Source organism: Centruroides sculpturatus, unplaced genomic scaffold, assembly GCF_000671375.1.
Source record: "Centruroides sculpturatus isolate CEXI.00-Female unplaced genomic scaffold, Cexi_2.0 scaffold859, whole genome shotgun sequence".
Lineage (NCBI taxonomy): Eukaryota > Metazoa > Arthropoda > Arachnida > Scorpiones > Buthidae > Centruroides > Centruroides sculpturatus.
Window position 1 is genome coordinate 83,819 of NW_019385221.1, and position 24,436 is coordinate 108,254.

The following is a 24,436-nucleotide window of genomic DNA, read 5'->3' on the forward strand; positions in this document are numbered from 1 at the left end:
TAAGTTTTTTATTGATACCAATGAGCATACTCATCTCACCTGTAATGTTTGGGTTAGATGGCCAATCCGATAATTTTCTATTGGTGCTTTTTGTTGCCACACGTGTACAGTAGACCCCTATAAAACGGGTTCATATAATACGGGTTCGTATAAAACGGCGAAAAAATTGCTATCGTATTCGTATAAACACGTAAAAGAGACTCGTATAATACGGTAAAACGTCATCGCCGACTCGTGTCGCGACAGGATTGGTCGAATCTAGACCAATAGCGGATATTGCACAAACTGTTGAGTTTAAACGACCAGCGGACCTACTAAAAACCATTTATTTTTAACGGCCATAAAGATTATATTTATATTAATGATGTCTCCAAAGTTCAGCGAATTTTTCGCAGAAAAATAACCTACCAGGAAACACGCGCCCGCCGTTCGATGAGCCGCTCCGCGACGAAAACAAGCTTAAGCATGGCGTCGTCGAATGGTGCACACTCGGTAAGCAATCCTACAATTTTTTGTTTATATCATAGTGTGAGAACCGAGGAGGTATATCTTCGAGCTTCTCCCCGCTTACCGGCGGCTCGGTCAGAGAATGGCTATATAGGAGGGCAAAAATGTGAGTGGGGAAGGAAATGGGTAAGTCGACAGGTTACTGATTGCACGCAATCGGTAACCTGTCGACTTACCCATCCTACAAAAATCGAAATCCTACAAAAAGGGAATACTCTAAAATATTCTATATCGCGACAAGGAATATACGCTCGTCGATTAGCCGTCTAAGTTCTAGCTCTATAAAACATATTAATCTTTTAAAATTCAACTAGCCTTAAAAAATCTATAATCGAGAGAGAGAGAGACAAAGAATGAAAGAGAGAGGATCAAATTTAGAGCATGTGATTACCTCTCGTGGTCCCGATCTAGTCGAATGGGCGTTGATAAGAACTGTTCCCGGATCGGCTGACTCCCCTCGTAGTCTCTCTTCTATATATGGTCAAGATCTTGGCGGGAAGGCAGGGGTAGCGACGGGCTGTATGGCGGTATGGGTCTGGTGTCCCCTGATGTCCGCTCGGCTATGTCTGCCTAATGCTATCAGCTGTGTCCGCCTTGGCTATGTCCGCTTCGGCTGTATCCGCCTCTCTGTGTCCGCTAACTTTGTCCGCGCCGAGGTTCAAATGCGACCCCTTTTTATTCTCGTCCTGAGGGGGTAAAAGTTCGGGGAACGATCTAAGGCAATTTCCTGTTAGTTCACCCGGTTAGGAAAAGTTTCGCTTTCTGATAATTAGTACATACATTTCTGTAAATTTATTACTTCTTCTATCCGGTATTGTCACTCTTTCTAACTCATAAATTCGATAACAGGCGTCAAACTAACAGAATTAATTGCTGGAGGTGACTAAGGTTAAGATATGTAGTGCAACATTAGTAACAATTGTTCACTTGATGGGTTATCTGGTCGGTCTTATCTTCGTTAAAATCGGACGAAGTAGAAAGTGCGTGTGTTGTGTTTTCTCTCTCATCTCCGAAAGGGTTAAAAGATCACTCCTCGAAGTGACGTAAAATTGAAAAAATAATGATGAGAAAAATTTATCGAAGCTCCAAAATTCACGCTAGAGCTCGATTTCTCACAATAGTCTATACGGATTATTCCCAAAAAATTATACGTGTTTTGGAAATGTTGAGTCAAATTATTCTAGAATCGGTTAATTTTTTGGAAGAAAACCTTTCAAACAGCCGTAGTCCCTAAACTGAAAAAAATCGAAAATAGCAGGAGAGGAAAAACAGCAATCCTTACAGATACACCGTACAATCTGCAGCTGACGGAAAAACAAAAACAATCAACAGCAGTTTCGGCACCCCAGGAAAACGGTCTTTCTTCACCGAAGGAAACTCCTTAAAATCAAAAGTTACAGGCATCAGCAAGGGTAGGCCTATCAAGAAACAAAAGATAAATGATACAGAATGTGAAGAGTTACTGGTATACTCTGCATCTACAGAAAGTTGGGATAAATGTAGCAGTTGTGATAAATGAGCACACTGTTCTTGTGCCAATATTGAAGAAAACGACAGTTTAACCATTTTAATTTGTCCTTCTTGTATATAAAAATAATATCCCCATCTTACCCCACGGGTAGGACAAGTTGGTGCATTTACATATAATTTTAAAATATTAAATTTTCTTGTTTTTAAAACGTTTTTCAAAAATTAAATTTTGTATTATATATTAGCAAATGTTGTAGTTGCCGAGAATAAAAAATTATCGTTCTCATCAAAATAATTGCCATCTTGTGACTTTCCAAACCTTAAAGTCTTTATTTTGCCCCACCTTCCCCTATATTGTTTTCAAATTAGTTTTGTAAAGTCACAAATATTTAAACTGGCCGAAAACAAATATTCGTAAAATATTACACCCGTTTAATAATGGACAAGATTGAAAAAAAATTGAATAAGTCTATGTCATAAAGATTATTGAACCAATCATTAAACTATATTAATCATAAACTTTAACGATCTTGTTGAATTTTACTTTTGACTGATAAAAAATGTCTGCCTGACTTCGTTAAGGAGTGTTTCAGTTTTAGGAATTAGTTCAACATTTACGAGAATTTATTATTGAATTCATTTGACATAAATACAGTATTTTTAAATAATAGCTGAAACAGTCGAACAGACTTTAAACGTACAGTACAACGCTTCTCTTAGCATAAATGCTGTGCAAGAATTACTGTTAAACTTCTAAAAATGCTAATGTTTTACTTTGAAGATAATGATTTATGATCTATTTCAAATCTGCTTTCTGTGAAAGTAGAATTTAATAGCTGTTCATTGACCATAAATCATACTTTGAGATATTTCATTAAAAAAGTCAAAATCTTTTTATTTCAACTACTAAATTTCAGCGGAAAATAAATCTTCTTTCATATTAGATTCTCTTGGCAAACGTAAAATTTCCGGTCAATGCAGAAAATTTTACCTTAAGTATAATTTTTCTGTAAACATTACAGGTAGGCCTCCTAAAACGCGGTACCTTTACAACGCGTTTTCGCTCCAACGCGGTTGGAAAAATGCGGAAATTTTCATACAACACGGTACTTTTACAACGCGGTTTACGGTATTTAGAAACGAATTATCTTCACATAACAGAAAAATCGCAACGGATCACGTGATACGAGCTGCAGTTCGGCATACAGAGCTAAAAGTCTTTGAAAACAGCTGTTTGTGGATGTTGGCATGTTATTCCCTTGAAAGTTTTAGGGGAAGACTGGTTTCTAGACAGATGTGAATCAGTTACCGTAAACACTCACATATATCACTAAATTTTCGATCATTTATACTCTTTCAATAAGTGGGGACCGCAAAAAATGGTCCAAAATACAGTATAAACTTCTATTGGATGTATATTTTTAACAACATAGCAAAAGGAAGTTATTTTTTGCGATTTTTACTGTCCACAAAACTGATTGAAAAATTTTTAGCCATAACCAGGGCTGTGGAGTCGCGTAAAAATCTACCGATTCGAACTCCGGCTAAAACACCAAAACTCCGCGACTCCGTCTCTGACTCCGACTCCGACTCCACAGCCCTGGCCATAACAATGCCGAATGAAAAGAAAGGACCGTCGTTAAAAAGGAAATTTATAACTCTTCAAACAAAGATAGAAATTTTGGATCGAATTAAAAATCAAGAGCGTATAGCTGATATCGGTAGGAATTTTAATTTAAATGAGTCGACGATTCGGTCGGGAAAAAATTTGAAATTTGGTCGCATCCAGATCATCTATTCTTGCGCAAAATGTTGCTCGTCCGAAAGCACCTATAATGGAAAAAATGGAACAAGCACTAATATTATGGGTAGAAGATATGAACAAGAAACGGTTGCATTTAAATAAAACTGCACTTAAACACAAAGCCTTAAAAATATTTGATTATTTAAAACGAATGGGACAGTCGTCAGCTGATGAAACCAGTGTTAAACACACGTGTTTAATTAACATGGATTCAACCGAAGCGTGTGAGATATACTCTCCAGGTAAACTCGTGCAGTTAAACAGTTAAACTCTATTCGCACTGTAAACTATAAGCAGGATTAATATTTAAGTAGAATTAAAATTAAGTCGCATTATCGAAAACAAGATTATCTATTGTTCATACTATGAAATTAAAGCGACTTATTTCGCGTAGTACTCAACATTACATTTTAAATAAAATTATATTTTTGCTATTATAAATTCGTTAAAAATTAATTTACTTTAAGTGATTTAAATTATATATAATCAACTTTAAATTGGTATTTTATCTAACAAATCTTATCAACGTTATTGTTGGTAGCACAATTCTCTCAATATCTTCATTTAGAGATGGTCGAATACTAGCCGCGAATACAGTACTAGAAAATAGTTAGATTCGAGATTTTGAATACAGTACTATGTTGATAAAAAATATATTCGAATATTACGAATATCCCCAATATTGCGCCATAAGTACAATCACAGTGACATACTTATAGGAAGTGGGGTTGACTCAAAAATTAACCCTCCATTACAAATCTCTTAAGTACAGCGTTGATAAAGCATGATAATGTGAAAAATATATCTGTAATCTCTATCTGCAATTTAGTCTCTACGGGGTAACACCAAAATGACATCTCGCACCATCTCAAAATCTTCCTAGGGCAGCCTCTGGTTCTGCCCGTGAAAAAAGTTTTCTTTCCAATTCGGCCCGAGGGCAAAAACTGTTGGCCAACCCTGCCCTAGTTATATTGCAGATTCGGATATATCGCGCTTTTTTAATCTCCCAAATTTTAAAAGCATGTGTGTCAATAAATATTAAATTATCAATTGCTATTAAATTTTTTTGCAACGAAATACGTTATTTTATTCCTCCCGTTGTTCTTGAAACTACCGTTGCAGATGAAACAATAAATTCGTCAAGATCTAAATAAGCAAAACAAGTGGACAGATCAATTATCATTTACGTTTTCCTTTTGATATTAAGAGTTGGTCATTTATTGATTTTAAAAACCTATGCAACTGTCGGGGTTTGATCGTGTAGATACACGATTCTAGTGTTTTTTGAACTAGTAACAGTCGTCGACAGACGGTTGAAAGTGGGCGTTGGCTTTTGAATGCGAGGCCGCTGATTACTCCACAGATAAACACGCCACACGGCATGATTTGCATAAGGCTATGGCTTGGTAATAGCTGATTTGCATAGCTTTACAACTGGTGACCGCTGATTGGTCGGCCGGGAATCACGCGACCCTATATTTGCATAGTGCTACAGCTTCGTAAGCACTGATTGGTCGACCAACCCGCTTTGGACGGCTGTGAAAGTTCATAGAAGTTCAGTTCTGTTTAAGTTAAGTTCACTTTGGCACGTTAGTATATTCATCAGTTTCGTCTAAGGTTGGTTTTGGGACTTCAAGTGTGCATCTGTAGTCGAGGTGAGTCTGCATTCGTCTTGCTGTTTGTTCGTCAACCGCCGGAACGAGATTACTTGTAGCCATAACACGTTGATACGTCGCAAGGTGTCTTCTCGACGAACCAATATCAACATTATTGAACTATTGAACTTTATTTTCATTTTGTGTAATTGGCGTACCGAGTTGGGTGCCAATTTGTGTGAAACACGAACGTTGTAAACTTTACTGCAACCATGTAAGGCATTTAATGTGCACTTCTGATACTAATGCACTCTCCTTTCTATCCATGCTTTTCATCTGGAAACATGTCATGAAACATCCACTAAATTATAGTTTCTGATTTTCTTAATAATTCTAGTTTCTTAGTAGTAGTCGTATAAACTACCTGTACGATTGCTTAGTAGAATCTGTGTAAAATTAGTTTTATACGGATTCTTCTCAAGTCTGACGTAAATACAGTAGAGCGTCGTTTATCCGACTCAATCGGGGACGGGTGTTTCGGATAACGAATTCTGTACGAAAAAATAGTTTAACGTATCCGATGTTGAAATATTTCTCCGTTGCGTGTCGCTTTGCGTTGAATTTTCGTCGATGTTAAGCCTAACATAAATTTTTAAAAATAATAATCGTGGCTATTGCATCGTTAAAAATTATTTCTTTATTTTGTACAAACAAAATACAGTATATTAAAAAACAAAAAAATATAATTTAGAAGTTAATCTAATATTAAAAATGTTTGAATACAGAAACGCGTTACGTACCTTACATAACGTAGGCCTATAATTTAAAACAAAAAAAAATGTCCAAAATATCTTTTGCTTCACAGCTGAGAGTCGCTTTTTTGCCGCTAAATCACTCATACGTCTTAAAAACAGCAATTGGATAGCATCATATTCTTGCTCTTCTAACCTCTTCAGAGCCGTCTCAAGGCAATGAAAAGCTTCCTCACTGGATGGTACTTTATCAGCACGGTCAGCGTCGTTAGCCTCCGTCTTCCTCGTTATCGCAGGGGTCTTGGTCATCGAGACATTGGCAATGATTTCATCGTCCGACAATATTTGATTGCCATGGTCATTGACATCACAATTAAGCCAGTCTTGAATGTTTTCTTTATCACATTCTTTAAGTCCTGAGCAATCTTTAATGAGGGCAAACAGTTGTGATTCAAATTGGCTCCTTGTTGGCTCTTTAGGTGCAGTGATAGGCTCATCTGATGGTAGGAGCTTATTCCAAGCTGTTGCTAGTGTACTGTCCTTGACAGTAGCCCAAGTTTCTGCTGCCATGTACATAGTATCCTTTAAGTTAATTTCAGCGTACACTTGCTGAATTGTTTTTTCACATTTCTCCCCGATTATTATCATACGCAGCAATGCCTTCCTGTAATATCGTTTGAAGCTTTCAATGACCCCTTGGTCCATCGGTTGGAGGATTGGAATAACGTTGGGAGGCAAGTAAACAACTTTAAACTTTCCGAGATGGCTTGGGGCGTTATCAATTAACAACAAAACATTTCCAGAATTTCCAGTTATAAGCTGGTGCTTTTTGACTTCAGGGATAAATACAGTGTCATACCATTCTATAAAAATGGTTGTATCCATCCATGAATTCTTTTGATTTTTGTAGGTCACCGGCAATTTTTTTATTCTTTTAAAGCACCGCGGATTTCTAGATTTTCCTACGATTAACAAAGATAGCCTGTGTGTTCCGGTAACATTTCCACATACCATAACAGTAATGCGTAATTTGCTTACCTTAAAACCAGGTGCTGACATTTCATTCTTAGAAACTAGGGTTTTTGTTGGCATTTTTTTCCAATACAAACCAGTTTCGTCTGCATTGTAGACATTGGTTTTTTTGTAGTCCTCCTTATCGATCATGTTCTTAAAAGACACTTTCAAACTTTTAGCTGATTCAGTATCAGCGGACAGTTTTTCACCCTGGATGTCCAATTCCCTAATTCCATGCCTAGATTTGAAATGTTTAAGCCAGCCGGAAGTCGCTTTAAAATCAGCTTTACTGCCTAGTTTCTTGTTCATTTGAAGAGCATTTTCGCAGATCAAAGGGCCACTTATTGGTTGTCCTTGGCTACGTACCTGCATGAACCACGTGAAAACTGCAATGTCCAAATCCTTGTTTTCTGCCATTCTCATCGTTTTTCTGTGCAAGCTTCCGTCTTCACTGTCAAGTACACTCGCAAATTTTTTAATGGCATTACTGTTCTTTTTAATGTCCGATATTGTGGCATTTCCAACTCCATATTTCCGAGCTAAGCTTGATCCACTAGCACCACACTTCAACTGATCTATTATTTTAAGTTTATCGGAAACACTGAGAACAACGCGTTTACGTTTACTGGCCATTGCAAACGTTACAACAACTATAGAGCGATCTGTTAAAAGTAAAAAATTTACGGATCCAAAGTTAAATGTTCCTGATGAAAACAAATTTTGATTAAGCACGACACACCTCTGGATACAGAGTCCAAAAATACCAGTGCTGCCAGTTAAAACACATACACAAACACGAAAATATTGGAGTAGCCCAAGACATAGCTAAAAATTGCAGCGCCACAGCACTAGCGAAAATTTAAATTTGCGAACTAAAATTCTTTAGGATAAAGGACGTTTCGGATAAACGACGCTCTACTGTATAGTGTATGACTATTAAGCCGCGGTGACTGGGATACAAACTGCTTAACCGGGGCTTAGGTTTTCCGCGGATTAACTTTGTAGCATTGTAAGATGTGAATCTGTTACAATGGCGGCCTCCGTAACGCTAACACTCAGCGTGGATAAAACAGATTAATTAATACTGTATTTGAATTTCATTGCAAGTTATTGTTTATTAATAAATAAAAGTCTAAATAAATCTTCTATAAATACCTCTTTTAAGTTATAAGCCAGAACTTAAATATTTAATCCGCGATAGTGCATAGCACGTCAATCACGGACATTCGAAATGTCAAAATGACAGCTGTCAACACCTGTCTCGAGTGTTTGAGAGGCCATGCCCAGGTCCATATGATCCAGTGTCAAAAAATTGGGATCCAAGCTTTTTGCGCAGCTTACGCGAATTCGCGGATTACTGGCCCGCGACATAATGGCCCTACACTGTATTCAGTTCATAAGTGATAACGAATTTTTCATAGATTTAATTAGCAGCGTAAATTCAAATAAATTTAAAGTTATATTGATGCTCTTAAACAAAGAAAATTATCAGTAAAAACAATTATAAATGTCGTTTTTTATACAAAAAATGTATGGTAGGACGTTAATAATTCTCATATCAACAATAGTTTTAAATAGCAGTCAGAAAAATTATCAAGCCTTCATTAACATGAACTTTAGTAAAAACTTCGGGATCGAGAATAAATTGGCATTGTTGTTGGACTTCACGTTTTACTAATGAAAATTGTTATGCTGACTTCGTTAAAGAATTATATTACTTTTAAGTACTATCTCAACATTTGTGAAAATTTACTATTTTATTCAGTTGATTTAAATACCGTATTTTTAAATAAGAGTTGAAACAGTATAATGGATTTAGAATAAAACGTGCTGTACAGTACAACACTTCAGTCAACATAAATTTTATGCAATAATTAATTTTTAAACTTCTAAAAATTCTAATGTTTTATTTCGAAGATAATGATTTATGGTCCGTTTCAAATCTTATTTATGAGAAAGTAAAATTTAATAACTTATCTCAATGTTTGATTTATAGTTGAAATCTCACAAAAAAAAAAAAAAACTGTTTAGAAAGTAATAAAGAAAAGGCTATTTTAGGAACGTTCTTTTGAATCTCTAAATTTCACGTTTATCACTTGTTAACTTATAATGGTTTTAAGAATATAAAGACGCAACTATTAAATAATCAGGAACTGAATTGAACTTTCGATCATCTTAACTCGACTTTGACATTGTAATGCGAGTATTGACTCTGTTCATATTTCAAACTTATTTAATTTCTAATTAATTATATTAAAAGACTATGGTTGTTATTTTTAAAAAATGCTTCTTTTTTAGTCTTCTTAAGATGACTTTATAAATAAAAAACATGAAACATAATTTTGACACTAAAGGCTTTCATATCAATAGGGATTCGTAAACAGTTGCCTGACAATGACACATTCATTTCATAAATTACATTGTTGGGTATTAAATATAAAACATTCAATAACCAGAAATGTAATGAAGTCTAAGGAATCGTAGTTAGTCGATACGAGTTACAACTATTACAAATATTTTTTAAAAATTCATAGAATTTATACATTGAAGTTTTACATTTCCGTAGATATTATATCGATGTTGCATTCTTTATGTTTTGTGAAACCTTACCAACCGTATAACTGAATTTCAAGTCTAATTCATAACAATGGAATGCAGGCTAACACTTCAATGATTTATTCGCTGCTTTAATATACTAAAATTGTACTAATATACAGGTCAGAGCTTCGAGAAGGAGGGAGAGCCAGAGACTTTCTAGGGCCGGAAAAAATTTAGATGCCTTTAGTGGTTCCTACTCCTACAATTTAATTATTTTTACTAACAAAGACTAAAACTTTTAAAACTACTTTTTGTTCTTGTACTAGCTGTTACTCGCGACTTCGCCCGCGCGGATTTTGAAAAAAGCAAAGCCCATTTATATTCAGTATTTCAACAACCATAGTAATCTATATATACAATCGAGACGGAGTGATGATGATAATCAGCGCAGAGCCCAACGGTTAGGAGTTGAAATTTTGTACACAGTTAAGGTACGTCACGAGAACGTGCACTAAGAAGGGACTTTTCGAAATCCCCAGGGGGAGTGAAACAGGATTAAGGCTTCAACAATGGAAGTGTTAACAATGGAAGAAAAGGTTTTTTAAAATAATGTATGTTAAAAAGACTTTTTATTCATTAAAATTTTAGTTTACTGAAGAGGAGCATATTTAGCCCGAAACGCGAGATGTAAGCGCGTATCAACTAGAATAAAGGTGAAAGATAGCCAAGTGATCATTAAATTGCACTACATTGTGTTGGATAAACAACAATGGAAGTGTTAAGAGAAAGCAACGTGCAACATCTACAGGAACACATGCGGATTTTTGCTGGAAATCGAACATATTTTTAAATCCATCAAAAATTTTTTAATTAGTCTGGAAATGGAGATCCAATTCTTGCATTCTGTGAAAACGGTAAGATTGGCTGTAATGTAATAATCTTAATCTTCGATATCGTTACTTTTTGCCCGAGCAACGCCGGGCTTATCTGCTAGTTGTTATATAACACCTACCGCAGATAATGATGAGAATTGTTGAGAATCAAACGATAATACAATTACAATCGTTTTATAATCGAACCAACATGCAATAACAAATTCGAATTTAAAACGGTTCGAACATTTTGTTAAAAAATCGAAATATATAAAAATATTTATAACAATGTCTGAAACGGTATCAATTTAATACACCCAAGTACTCAATGAAGACTAAACGTAACAAAAAATCGCATCTAAAATACTAATAGTACAGTAGAAGCCCTTCTTCAGGTTAAGCCTTAACTCTCTTCCTCTCCTCCGTGAGAGGAATTTCGAAAAATTCCTTTTTAGTGTGTGTTTTCATGACGTACTCAAATTGTGTACCAAATTTCATCTCTAGGTTCAGCGGTTTGCTCTGGACAATGATAAATCAGTCAGTCAGTCAGGATAAGTAATTTTATATATTTACATAAGCTAACAATGTTTATGCATATGTCAAAACTAATAGCTACGTATCTGGATATTAATTTTGGACTTATCACATCATGTTTCTTAGAAACTTCACTTTGGCTTTTTTATTTTTATTTTTTAATAAATTCCAGCTTGGAAAAGGGAATAGCAATGTTACGTACAGACATTTGGTATCGAATATATTTAAATTGCCTAAGAAAATAACTGCAATTATTCAGAGATATGATATGATATAAAAATAATAGAAAACATAATTATAAAATTGGCAATAAAATTTAAAAAACAAAATAAAAAATCAAAACCACGCCAAAGAAAAGAAGAAAAGCAATTTTGAGAAACTCTTTTACATTATTGTTTTAAATGTACTATTTCAAGTGAAGAGGAAGTAAAAACCGAAAATGTACAGTACGTATTAAAGTTAGAATTTATTAAAAACTAAAAAAAAAGCCCAAGTCAAATTTCCTAAAAAAAGGTGATGTTATAAGTCTAAAACTAATAGCCAAATATGTAGCTATATAAGAATAAAATAGAAAGAAAAAAGACAATGAGCTATAATAATAAATATAAATTGTTTTCTTTTATTAGTGAAGATACATTTTACGTATTTCATTCGTTCAGAAAAAAGAGGTGTAGCTTAGGAGCTGTAGAGGTGTGCGCGAACTTATATGAGGTCCCAGGACCGCATATAAGTTTTCGGCGGTCATTGATACGGTAAAGCAGTTTCTCAACCTTTTTAAGCCCAAGGACAATAAAATGTCTGAAAAAATTTCACTGACCATTATGTTATGTAGACCTAATTTTTTAAACCTATGTGGAAATTACCAACATTTGGAATATACTATGCCATTTATAACATAATAAATTTAAAAGCATCTTTTAAATAGTGGAAGTGCGAATAGCTTGGGCATTTAAATAAAACCAACAACGTATAAAATGACAAACTGAAACGTTTATTTTCAAATTCAAAATAAGTTTCAGAACTTTTTAAAACTATATTAATAAAAAAAAAGAGAAAGAAAGAAACAACTCCTAATCATTTAAATAATAATTATACAAAAACATTAGCTTCTGTTTTTGGCAATGGAAAAGATAGCGAGTAGTCCCGAACATACTTATTACCAATGGAATAAACATTCTTAGTCTTGTAAACGTCACAATAATAGTAATTATTTGATAGATCGCTGTCAACTCGAGTCCAATCCTTCCTTACATTTATGACATTGAATCCAGTCGTCTTCCAAAGTTTTCCCGCAAGTGATGCATTCTTTTTCTTTATCACTATCTTTGTAGAAAAGACTGAGTATTTAATTTTGTTTTTTGTTTTTTTCCCTTGTAAAGTTTCCTTTATCTTTTCTATGTTATTTTTATATGGAGATGATGTCAAAATCTCACTTTTCTATGTTTTTTGTGGGCACATCACTAGGAACTTTTTAGACGCACCAGGAAGAGTTGACAACTGTTTCAACAAATAGTTGTGTTATACTTTGCGTGACTGGTTGATTGACATTATTTTCTTCTATGCTGGTTAATGCTCGATGTCGGTCATCAAACCTAGTAAAAAATCTAAATATCCGAAAATATCACGATTAAAAGGACAAATTCCTGCGCACTTAAATCCGTTTTCGGCTATTTCGAGCCTAGCTGCTTCAGCAAAGGAGAAATCTCTTGTGTAGCAATGTTACTGTGAGAATATGGGCAAAGGTATTGTACCTTCTAATCGTCGGGTCGGTCGGATCCACTCACGGCGTCGAAGGATGGTTTAAAATATAGGAGGGTATTAAATGCGAGTGGGGAGGAATGTCGCGAGTAAGTTCGATTAGGGTCCGTATAAATTGAATGAGTCAACAGGAGCAGTTACAAAAACACATTTTAAAATTAATTAATTAAATTGGAAGTGAACTATTAAAAGCGAATCATCATTGAACAAAGTTTTAATGTTCATTAATTTAAGTCTGCCTGCGGAGCACCTGGCCATCATCGGAGACCACAGGTTGAGAAACGCTGAAAAACGCTGTGTTGTGAATTTTGTTATCGGGATATAAAAATGTTTAATAAACAACATATATTGCATAGAAATTTTTATGAAGTATGTTTGTTAAAGATCATTTAAGTTTAAATAGAATATTTTATTAATTTTACACAATACAAAATATTTCAAGGATATAAATCAATATAAGATAAACTATAATCAATTTAAATAATTAAACAATTTATATTGGGTAGATGCATATATAAATGGGAAAAAAGACTACTGCTTCCATAATAATGAAAGTTGACACACTTATGACGGGTTATTTTGAGTTTTTACTAAACGTAAATGTTACTTTTGCTGTTCCAACAGAAGTTTGTCAACAGGGAGAATAAAAGCATCGATTCTAGCGGTTTCCTACAAACATCTGTCTGCGGTGTCTACAAAGTCAATATATAAACTTTCATCGCTATGAAACTAAAGTACTTAAAAGATGTTTTGAAGCAATATTTTGAAACATTTTTAATTAAAATGTGACTTGTAAAGTTTTGTTTATATCGCAACTATGCTAATTAAAAACACGTATTTAATTAACATATGTTTAACTGAAGCGTGCAGGATGTACTCTCGTTAATTTATTTTATTTATCCGACCATCTACCTATCATCGTTTTTACCCCTGAAAAAGACCTTAATATGGGGATAAAGAACAAAGCAATCTACCGTAGAATCAATAATTCCTCGATTTGCCGTTTACGTTATGCTTTGTCGTCTTGTTTCTCCTGGAGTTATTACTATACTTCAAGTTTGACAACTGACCAATTAGCTGACTATTTCTACACCATCTTACTAGTTTTTATTGATAAATATCTTCCGACTAAAGAATATGTGAAAAAAAATAAAATTAGCAGGAAAAAATTCTTAAAGAATTTTATATCTGAACACACGCTCACATTAATTAAACTGAAGAAAACTTTACTGAAAACAGTCAAAAATAAAAATTGGACGACTTTCGACGAACGAAACAAATAATTAGAGGATATATATACCTTGAATACTGTATATAAAAAAAGACATACAATATATAACTTTTTTCAATTTTGACGCTTTTCGCTCTGTGGACACAACATAACATGCCAAGAACTTGGACAGACACACAATGTGAACAACCGGAGGTGATGAATTGGTCCCGACATATTTTGGGCAGATAATTCATGAAAATTTTTTTTATGAATTATACGTTTTTCACGAGATGTTTTCCACGACATACGTATCATTTCAGCTTTTTATATTATCAGAAGACAACAAGCAGTCTTCCAGAGAGTAGAACTCGTTGCCATACACAGTATATTAAAGTTGCTGGTCCCCATTTCAAATATTAGTTGAAAGTACGCAGAAAAATATCAATAAAGTTTCATTTACTGGATAGTGTACGAGTATTTATGGTACTCATTATCCCAAAACATAAACATAATAAAACGGAGAAGGTAAATGTAGAGAAATGAAGATGGTTTAAAGAAACGATGATTTTAAAAAGCTGTCTTGGTTCACAGAGGGCTGAAAGAGAAAAAACAAAAATTAAAACTTTCATTAAAATGTTTCTTTATTTGAAAATTTGTGTTTAAAGTAAGACAATATTTATACATAAGTTCTTAAAATATATGTATAACTACTTAAAACTTAATAAATCACTTCATTCCAAGTGTTTATATATTACAGGCGACCCCCCTATAACACGGTAGATACGTTCCGAGTTTTATGAATCCAGCTTTTACGAATCCAGTCAATCACAGCTCGGCACGAATGCAGTTTACGGACTACGGCTGTTTGAAAAGTTTCTTCCATAAAATTAATCGATTCTAGACTAACTCGACTCAACATTTCCAAAATACGCATAATTTTTTGGGAATAATCCCCATAAACTATGCTATAAACAAAAAATTGTAGGATTACTTACCAGTGTGCACCGTTCGACTACGTCGTTGCTTAACTTTTTTCGTCGTGGAGATTGTCATCGATTGGCGCTCGCGTGCTTCCTGATAAATTATTTTTTTTGCGAAAAAATCGCTGAACTTTAGACACATCATTAATATAAATATAATTTTTATGGACGTTAACTAATAAATGGTTTTTAGTAGGTCTGCTGCTCGTTTAAACTCAACGGTTTGTGCAATCCTGTCGCGACACGAGTCGGCGATGACGTTTTACCGAATTATAGGAGTTTTTTAGCATGTTTGTACGAATACTGTCGCAATTTTTTCGCCGTGATATAGGAAACCGAACTATAGGAACCCGTGTTATAGGGGGGTCTACTGTATATAAATATCACATTTGTTACGTAAACTAATAAAAAGTAATCAGGAGAAACAGTTATGATAAATAATTATTAATTTTCTTAAAAATATATTCAAAATTGCAAATTATAAATTAAAACTGCTTTGTTGTTTAATTATTTTACCTTCGAATACAACCATTTTTATAAATAATATTTTAATATTAAAAAAATTCAATATTAAAAATATTGATCGTTATGCAATAATCAAAATTAAAGATATATTTTAAATTTTCAGATGATTTTATTTATTAACTCATTTTATGAATTTTTATATTCAATATTTATTTTTTATTTTATTTCAAAAAAATAAACAGTAAAAAAGGTAATTCGAACTACTTGAATATAATCAAGCTGCTACTTATTAATTTAAATGTGTAGGATAGGAAAAGATTAAAGACTCTTGTCAAACTTTATCTTATACTTATTTGAATAGATTATGACTTGAAAACAAGATTTCAAATTAAAGGGAATAATTAAGAATTTAGAAAAATCTATTAATTAACGCTACGAATTAGTGAAAATCTACCACTTCGAAATAAAAATTTTCAAAGCATCTTGTGATTCTATCTAATTAAAATTAAATATCAAATATTGATATAAAGAAGTTTATTCAGAAAGTTAATTAAATTTAATGAGCCTTTAAATAATGTAGAAATAGTTTAATCTTTCTAAGTATTAATGATTAATTTTAATTCATATAAAGATTGCTATTACTATAAAAAGATAATAACGTAGACCTACTGTACTATTTTCCGCTAATTATTATACACTAATTAAATTATTGTAATATCCTATATATATTTTTCCAGATAAAATATGCACCGAATAGTTCAGGAATGGCAAACCTTTCTGAGCTCGAATGCCATGAAATAAGTATACTTATCTTTAAAACTTTTATGTATGCCAAAGTTTTAGCTTTCGAATAACGATATTTAAATAAATTAAACGAATGTACTTTAATTAGAATAAATGTAAAAAAATTATTGAAAAAATGATCAGGTAATAAAGGAAAGGTTCATAGAAAAAGACAGATGATAAATGGAAATCGTATGATTCGTTATTGCCAGATGATTTCTCCTTACGTGCCACTTTGGTCACGAGTGCCATAGGTTCGCAGCTCCTAGAATAGTTCTTTATATAACCTACAACATAAAAGATAGCAAATAAAAAAGCAGTAAATTCGTTTATTCTGAAAACCATATTAAAATCTCGGCTTTCCAATACTCGAACAAGAAACTTAACGTTAAAGAAATTTGAAAGTCCGATAATTTTCAATTATGCTAGGATGTAACATTTAAATAATGATAAAAGCTTAAAAGGAATGATTTTGTTGCATTAATGAGAAATTTCTCTATTTAAAAGAATATTTAAGTTTAAACAATACTAAAACACTGTGGCACAATGTTAAAATTGTGTTCTCCATCTATTGAGATTTTATTTAAAAATAACTTTTATATTATTAATTAATATAAAACGGCAAAATGTTTAATTTTGAAGGCAGAAATGAGTTATAAAAAAGTTAAAAATGATGATAACGAGTAAAATTTTTATTAAGTCCGATCCCACTATAGCCTCTATCTCCTCAGCTCCTAGATCTTTAATCATCAAAATTTAATAGCATCAGTTCCACACATAAAACTGCTGAGTTTGAAAAGTTTTGACTTATCTGATCCTAAGATATAATGAAAATAGACATATGCACACACAGTGTTTTTAATTTTTTGATAGATTCCTNGCAGGAGAGGAAAAACAGCAATCCTTACAGATACACCGTACAATCTGCAGCTGACGGAAAAACAAAAACAATCAACAGCAGTTTCGGCACCCCAGGAAAACGGTCTTTCTTCACCGAAGGAAACTCCTTAAAATCAAAAGTTACAGGCATCAGCAAGGGTAGGCCTATCAAGAAACAAAAGATAAATGATACAGAATGTGAAGAGTTACTGGTATACTCTGCATCTACAGAAAGTTGGGATAAATGTAGCAGTTGTGATAAATGAGCACACTGTTCTTGTGCCAATATTGAAGAAAACGACAGTTTAACCATTTTAATTTGTCCTTCTTGTGTATAAAAATAATATCCCCATCTTACCCCACGGGTAGGACAAGTTGGTGCATTTACATATAATTTTAAAATATTAAATTTTCTTGTTTTTAAAACGTTTTTCAAAAATTAAATTTTGTATTATATATTAGCAAATGTTGTAGTTGCCGAGAATAAAAAATTATCGTTCTCATCAAAATAATTGCCATCTTGTGACTTTCCAAACCTTAAAGTCTTTATTTTGCCCCACCTTCCCCTATATTGTTTTCAAATTAGTTTTGTAAAGTCACAAATATTTAAACTGGCCGAAAACAAATATTCGTAAAATATTACACCCGTTTAATAATGGACAAGATTGAAAAAAAAATTGAATAAGTCTATGTCATAAAGATTATTGAACCAATCATTAAACTATATTAATCATAAACTTTAACGATCTTGTTGAATTTTACTTTTGACTGATAAAAAATGTCTGCCTGACTTCGTTAAGGAGTGTTTCAGTTTTAGGAATTAGTTCAACATTTACGAGAATTTATTATTGAATTCATTTGACATAAATACAGTATTTTTAAATAATAGCTGAAACAGTCGAACAGACTTTAAACGTACAGTACAACGCTTCTCTTAGCATAAATGCTGTGCAAGAATTACTGTTAAACTTCTAAAAATGCTAATGTTTTACTTTGAAGATAATGATTTATGATCTATTTCAAATCTGCTTTCTGTGAAAGTAGAATTTAATAGCTGTTCATTGACCATAAATCATACTTTGAGATATTTCATTAAAAAAGTCAAAATCTTTTTATTTCAACTACTAAATTTCAGCGGAAAATAAATCTTCTTTCATATTAGATTCTCTTGGCAAACGTAAAATTTCCGGTCAATGCAGAAAATTTTACCTTAAGTATAATTTTTCTGTAAACATTACAGGTAGGCCTCCTAAAACGCGGTACCTTTACAACGCGTTTTCGCTCCAACGCGGTTGGAAAAATGCGGAAATTTTCATACAACACGGTACTTTTACAACGCGGTTTACGGTATTTAGAAACGAATTATCTTCACATAACAGAAAAATCGCAACGGATCACGTGATACGAGCTGCAGTTCGGCATACAGAGCTAAAAGTCTTTGAAAACAGCTGTTTGTGGATGTTGGCATGTTATTCCCTTGAAAGTTTTAGGGGAAGACTGGTTTCTAGACAGATGTGAATCAGTTACCGTAAACACTCACATATATCACTAAATTTTCGATCATTTATACTCTTTCAATAAGTGGGGACCGCAAAAAATGGTCCAAAATACAGTATAAACTTCTATTGGATGTATATTTTTAACAACATAGCAAAAGGAAGTTATTTTTTGCGATTTTTACTGTCCACAAAACTGATTGAAAAATTTTTAGCCATAACCAGGGCTGTGGAGTCGCGTAAAAATCTACCGATTCGAACTCCGGCTAAAACACCAAAACTCCGCGACTCCGTCTCTGACTCCGACTCCGACTCCACAGCCCTGGCCATAACAATGCCGAATGAAAAGAAAGGACCGTCGTTAAAAAGGAAATTTATAACTCTTCAAACAAAGATAGAAATTTTGGATCGAATTAAAAATCAAGAGCGTATAGCTGATATCGGTAGGAATTTTAATTTAAATGAGTCGACGATTCGGTCGGGAAAAAATTTGAAATTTGGTCGCATCCAGATCATCTATTCTTGCGCAAAATGTTGCTCGTCCGAAAGCACCTATAATGGAAAAAATGGAACAAGCACTAATATTATGGGTAGAAGATATGAACAAGAAACGGTTGCATTTAAATAAAACTGCACTTAAACACAAAGCCTTAAAAATATTTGATTATTTAAAACGAATGGGACAGTCGTCAGCTGATGAAACCAGTGTTAAACACACGTGTTTAATTAACATGGATTCAACCGAAGCGTGTGAGATATACTCTCCAGGTAAACTCGTGCAGTTAAACAGTTAAACTCTATTCGCACTGTAAACTATAAGCAGGATTAATATTTAAGTAGAATTAAAATTAAGTCGCATTATCGAAAACAAGATTATCTATTGTTCATACTATGAAATTAAAGCGACTTATTTCGCGTAGTACTCAACATTACATTTTAAATAAAATTATATTTTTGCTATTATAAATTCGTTAAAAATTAATTTACTTTAAGTGATTTAAATTATATATAATCAACTTTAAATTGGTATTTTATCTAACAAATCTTATCAACGTTATTGTTGGTAGCACAATTCTCTCAATATCTTCATTTAGAGATGGTCGAATACTAGCCGCGAATACAGTACTAGAAAATAGTTAGATTCGAGATTTTGAATACAGTACTATGTTGATAAAAAATATATTCGAATATTACGAATATCCCCAATATTGCGCCATAAGTACAATCACAGTGACATACTTATAGGAAGTGGGGTTGACTCAAAAATTAACCCTCCATTACAAATCTCTTAAGTACAGCGTTGATAAAGCATGATAATGTGAAAAATATATCTGTAATCTCTATCTGCAATTTAGTCTCTACGGGGTAACACCAAAATGACATCTCGCACCATCTCAAAATCTTCCTAGGGCAGCCTCTGGTTCTGCCCGTGAAAAAAGTTTTCTTTCCAATTCGGCCCGAGGGCAAAAACTGTTGGCCAACCCTGCCCTAGTTATATTGCAGATTCGGATATATCGCGCTTTTTTAATCTCCCAAATTTTAAAAGCATGTGTGTCAATAAATATTAAATTATCAATTGCTATTAAATTTTTTTGCAACGAAATACGTTATTTTATTCCTCCCGTTGTTCTTGAAACTACCGTTGCAGATGAAACAATAAATTCGTCAAGATCTAAATAAGCAAAACAAGTGGACAGATCAATTATCATTTACGTTTTCCTTTTGATATTAAGAGTTGGTCATTTATTGATTTTAAAAACCTATGCAACTGTCGGGGTTTGATCGTGTAGATACACGATTCTAGTGTTTTTTGAACTAGTAACAGTCGTCGACAGACGGTTGAAAGTGGGCGTTGGCTTTTGAATGCGAGGCCGCTGATTACTCCACAGATAAACACGCCACACGGCATGATTTGCATAAGGCTATGGCTTGGTAATAGCTGATTTGCATAGCTTTACAACTGGTGACCGCTGATTGGTCGGCCGGGAATCACGCGACCCTATATTTGCATAGTGCTACAGCTTCGTAAGCACTGATTGGTCGACCAACCCGCTTTGGACGGCTGTGAAAGTTCATAGAAGTTCAGTTCTGTTTAAGTTAAGTTCACTTTGGCACGTTAGTATATTCATCAGTTTCGTCTAAGGTTGGTTTTGGGACTTCAAGTGTGCATCTGTAGTCGAGGTGAGTCTGCATTCGTCTTGCTGTTTGTTCGTCAACCGCCGGAACGAGATTACTTGTAGCCATAACACGTTGATACGTCGCAAGGTGTCTTCTCGACGAACCAATATCAACATTATTGAACTATTGAACTTTATTTTCATTTTGTGTAATTGGCGTACCGAGTTGGGTGCCAATTTGTGTGAAACACGAACGTTGTAAACTTTACTGCAACCATGTAAGGCATTTAATGTGCACTTCTGATACTAATGCACTCTCCTTTCTATCCATGCTTTTCATCTGGAAACATGTCATGAAACATCCACTAAATTATAGTTTCTGATTTTCTTAATAATTCTAGTTTCTTAGTAGTAGTCGTATAAACTACCTGTACGATTGCTTAGTAGAATCTGTGTAAAATTAGTTTTATACGGATTCTTCTCAAGTCTGACGTAAATACAGTAGAGCGTCGTTTATCCGACTCAATCGGGGACGGGTGTTTCGGATAACGAATTCTGTACGAAAAAATAGTTTAACGTATCCGATGTTGAAATATTTCTCCGTTGCGTGTCGCTTTGCGTTGAATTTTCGTCGATGTTAAGCCTAACATAAATTTTTAAAAATAATAATCGTGGCTATTGCATCGTTAAAAATTATTTCTTTATTTTGTACAAACAAAATACAGTATATTAAAAAACAAAAAAATATAATTTAGAAGTTAATCTAATATTAAAAATGTTTGAATACAGAAACGCGTTACGTACCTTACATAACGTAGGCCTATAATTTAAAACAAAAAAAAATGTCCAAAATATCTTTTGCTTCACAGCTGAGAGTCGCTTTTTTGCCGCTAAATCACTCATACGTCTTAAAAACAGCAATTGGATAGCATCATATTCTTGCTCTTCTAACCTCTTCAGAGCCGTCTCAAGGCAATGAAAAGCTTCCTCACTGGATGGTCCTTTATCAGCACGGTCAGCGTCGTTAGCCTCCGTCTTCCTCGTTATCGCAGGGGTCTTGGTCATCGAGACATTGGCAATGATTTCATCGTCCGACAATATTTGATTGCCATGGTCATTGACATCACAATTAAGCCAGTCTTGAATGTTTTCTTTATCACATTCTTTAAGTCCTGAGCAATCTTTAATGAGGGCAAACAGTTGTGATTCAAATTGGCTCCTTGTTGGCTCTTTAGGTGCAGTGATAGGCTCATCTGATGGTAGGAGCTTATTCCAAGCTGTTGCTAGTGTACTGTCCTTGACAGTAGCCCAAGTTTCTGCTGCCATGTACATAGTATCCTTTAAGTTAATTTCAGCGTACACTTGCTGAATTGTTTTTTCACATTTCTCCCCGATTATTATCATACGCAGCAATGCCTTCCTGTAATATCGTTTGAAGCTTTCAATGACCCCTTGGTCCATCGGTTGGAGGATTGGAATAACGTTGGGAGGCAAGTAAACAACTTTAAACTTTCCGAGATGGCTTGGGGCGTTATCAATTAACAACAAAACATTTCCAGAATTTCCAGTTATAAGCTGGTGCTTTTTGACTTCAGGGATAAATACAGTGTCATACCATTCTATAAAAATGGTTGTATCCATCCATGAATTCTTTTGATTTTTGTAGGTCACCGGCAATTTTTTTATTCTTTTAAAGCACCGCGGATTTCTAGATTTTCCTACGATTAACAAAGATAGCCTGTGTGTTCCGGTAACATTTCCACATACCATAACAGTAATGCGTAATTTGCTTACCTTAAAACCAGGTGCTGACATTTCATTCTTAGAAACTAGGGTTTTTGTTGGCATTTTTTTCCAATACAAACCAGTTTCGTCTGCATTGTAGACATTGGTTTTTTTGTAGTCCTCCTTATCGATCATGTTCTTAAAAGACACTTTCAAACTTTTAGCTGATTCAGTATCAGCGGACAGTTTTTCACCCTGGATGTCCAATTCCCTAATTCCATGCCTAGATTTGAAATGTTTAAGCCAGCCGGAAGTCGCTTTAAAATCAGCTTTACTGCCTAGTTTCTTGTTCATTTGAAGAGCATTTTCGCAGATCAAAGGGCCACTTATTGGTTGTCCTTGGCTACGTACCTGCATGAACCACGTGAAAACTGCAATGTCCAAATCCTTGTTTTCTGCCATTCTCATCGTTTTTCTGTGCAAGCTTCCGTCTTCACTGTCAAGTACACTCGCAAATTTTTTAATGGCATTACTGTTCTTTTTAATGTCCGATATTGTGGCATTTCCAACTCCATATTTCCGAGCTAAGCTTGATCCACTAGCACCACACTTCAACTGATCTATTATTTTAAGTTTATCGGAAACACTGAGAACAACGCGTTTACGTTTACTGGCCATTGCAAACGTTACAACAACTATAGAGCGATCTGTTAAAAGTAAAAAATTTACGGATCCAAAGTTAAATGTTCCTGATGAAAACAAATTTTGATTAAGCACGACACACCTCTGGATACAGAGTCCAAAAATACCAGTGCTGCCAGTTAAAACACATACACAAACACGAAAATATTGGAGTAGCCCAAGACATAGCTAAAAATTGCAGCGCCACAGCACTAGCGAAAATTTAAATTTGCGAACTAAAATTCTTTCGGATAAAGGACGTTTCGGATAAACGACGCTCTACTGTATAGTGTATGACTATTAAGCCGCGGTGACTGGGATACAAACTGCTTAACCGGGGCTTAGGTTTTCCGCGGATTAACTTTGTAGCATTGTAAGATGTGAATCTGTTACAATGGCGGCCTCCGTAACGCTAACACTCAGCGTGGATAAAACAGATTAATTAATACTGTATTTGAATTTCATTGCAAGTTATTGTTTATTAATAAATAAAAGTCTAAATAAATCTTCTATAAATACCTCTTTTAAGTTATAAGCCAGAACTTAAATATTTAATCCGCGATAGTGCATAGCACGTCAATCACGGACATTCGAAATGTCAAAATGACAGCTGTCAACACCTGTCTCGAGTGTTTGAGAGGCCATGCCCAGGTCCATATGATCCAGTGTCAAAAAATTGGGATCCAAGCTTTTTGCGCAGCTTACGCGAATTCGCGGATTACTGGCCCGCGACATAATGGCCCTACACTGTATTCAGTTCATAAGTGATAACGAATTTTTCATAGATTTAATTAGCAGCGTAAATTCAAATAAATTTAAAGTTATATTGATGCTCTTAAACAAAGAAAATTATCAGTAAAAACAATTATAAATGTCGTTTTTTATACAAAAAATGTATGGTAGGACGTTAATAATTCTCATATCAACAATAGTTTTAAATAGCAGTCAGAAAAATTATCAAGCCTTCATTAACATGAACTTTAGTAAAAACTTCGGGATCGAGAATAAATTGGCATTGTTGTTGGACTTCACGTTTTACTAATGAAAATTGTTATGCTGACTTCGTTAAAGAATTATATTACTTTTAAGTACTATCTCAACATTTGTGAAAATTTACTATTTTATTCAGTTGATTTAAATACCGTATTTTTAAATAAGAGTTGAAACAGTATAATGGATTTAGAATAAAACGTGCTGTACAGTACAACACTTCAGTCAACATAAATTTTATGCAATAATTAATTTTTAAACTT

At 33.9% G+C, this 24,436-nt stretch overlaps 2 protein-coding genes across 2 annotated transcripts; both read right to left on the bottom strand.

Annotated features, from left to right (window-relative positions):
* Positions 1-6,277: 6,277 nt before the first annotated feature.
* LOC111636348 (jerky protein homolog-like) lies at positions 6,278-7,936 on the bottom strand (the record flags this gene model as incomplete). Its single annotated transcript, XM_023381565.1, has 1 exon — positions 6,278-7,936. A coding segment is annotated over exon 1 (1,498 nt), but the record flags the coding sequence as incomplete, so codon positions are not given.
* A 4,375-nt stretch (positions 7,937-12,311) lies between these two features.
* On the bottom strand, positions 12,312-23,394 carry LOC111636349 (jerky protein homolog-like). Its single transcript, XM_023381567.1, has 3 exons — positions 21,683-23,394; positions 16,513-16,572; positions 12,312-12,409 (listed from the first exon to the last, which is right to left on the bottom strand). The coding sequence occupies exons 1-3, from the start codon at positions 23,178-23,180 to the stop codon at positions 12,312-12,314; spliced, it is 1,656 nt and encodes a 551-aa protein (XP_023237335.1). The 5' UTR covers positions 23,181-23,394.
* Between the last annotated feature and the right edge of the window lie 1,042 nt (positions 23,395-24,436).

Coding starts and splice junctions, on each gene's coding strand:
- LOC111636349 (XM_023381567.1), bottom strand. CDS start 23,180: ATGGCCAGTAAACGTAAACGCGTTGTTCTCAGTGTTTCCGATAAACTT. Junction 16,573..21,682: donor CCAATTGCTGTTTTTAAGAC/GTATGAGTGATT, acceptor TTTATGTTGTAG/GTTATATAAAGAACTATTCT. Junction 12,410..16,512: donor ACTCGTGACCAAAGTGGCAC/GTAAGGAGAAAT, acceptor TTTTCTACAAAG/ATAGTGATAAAGAAAAAGAA.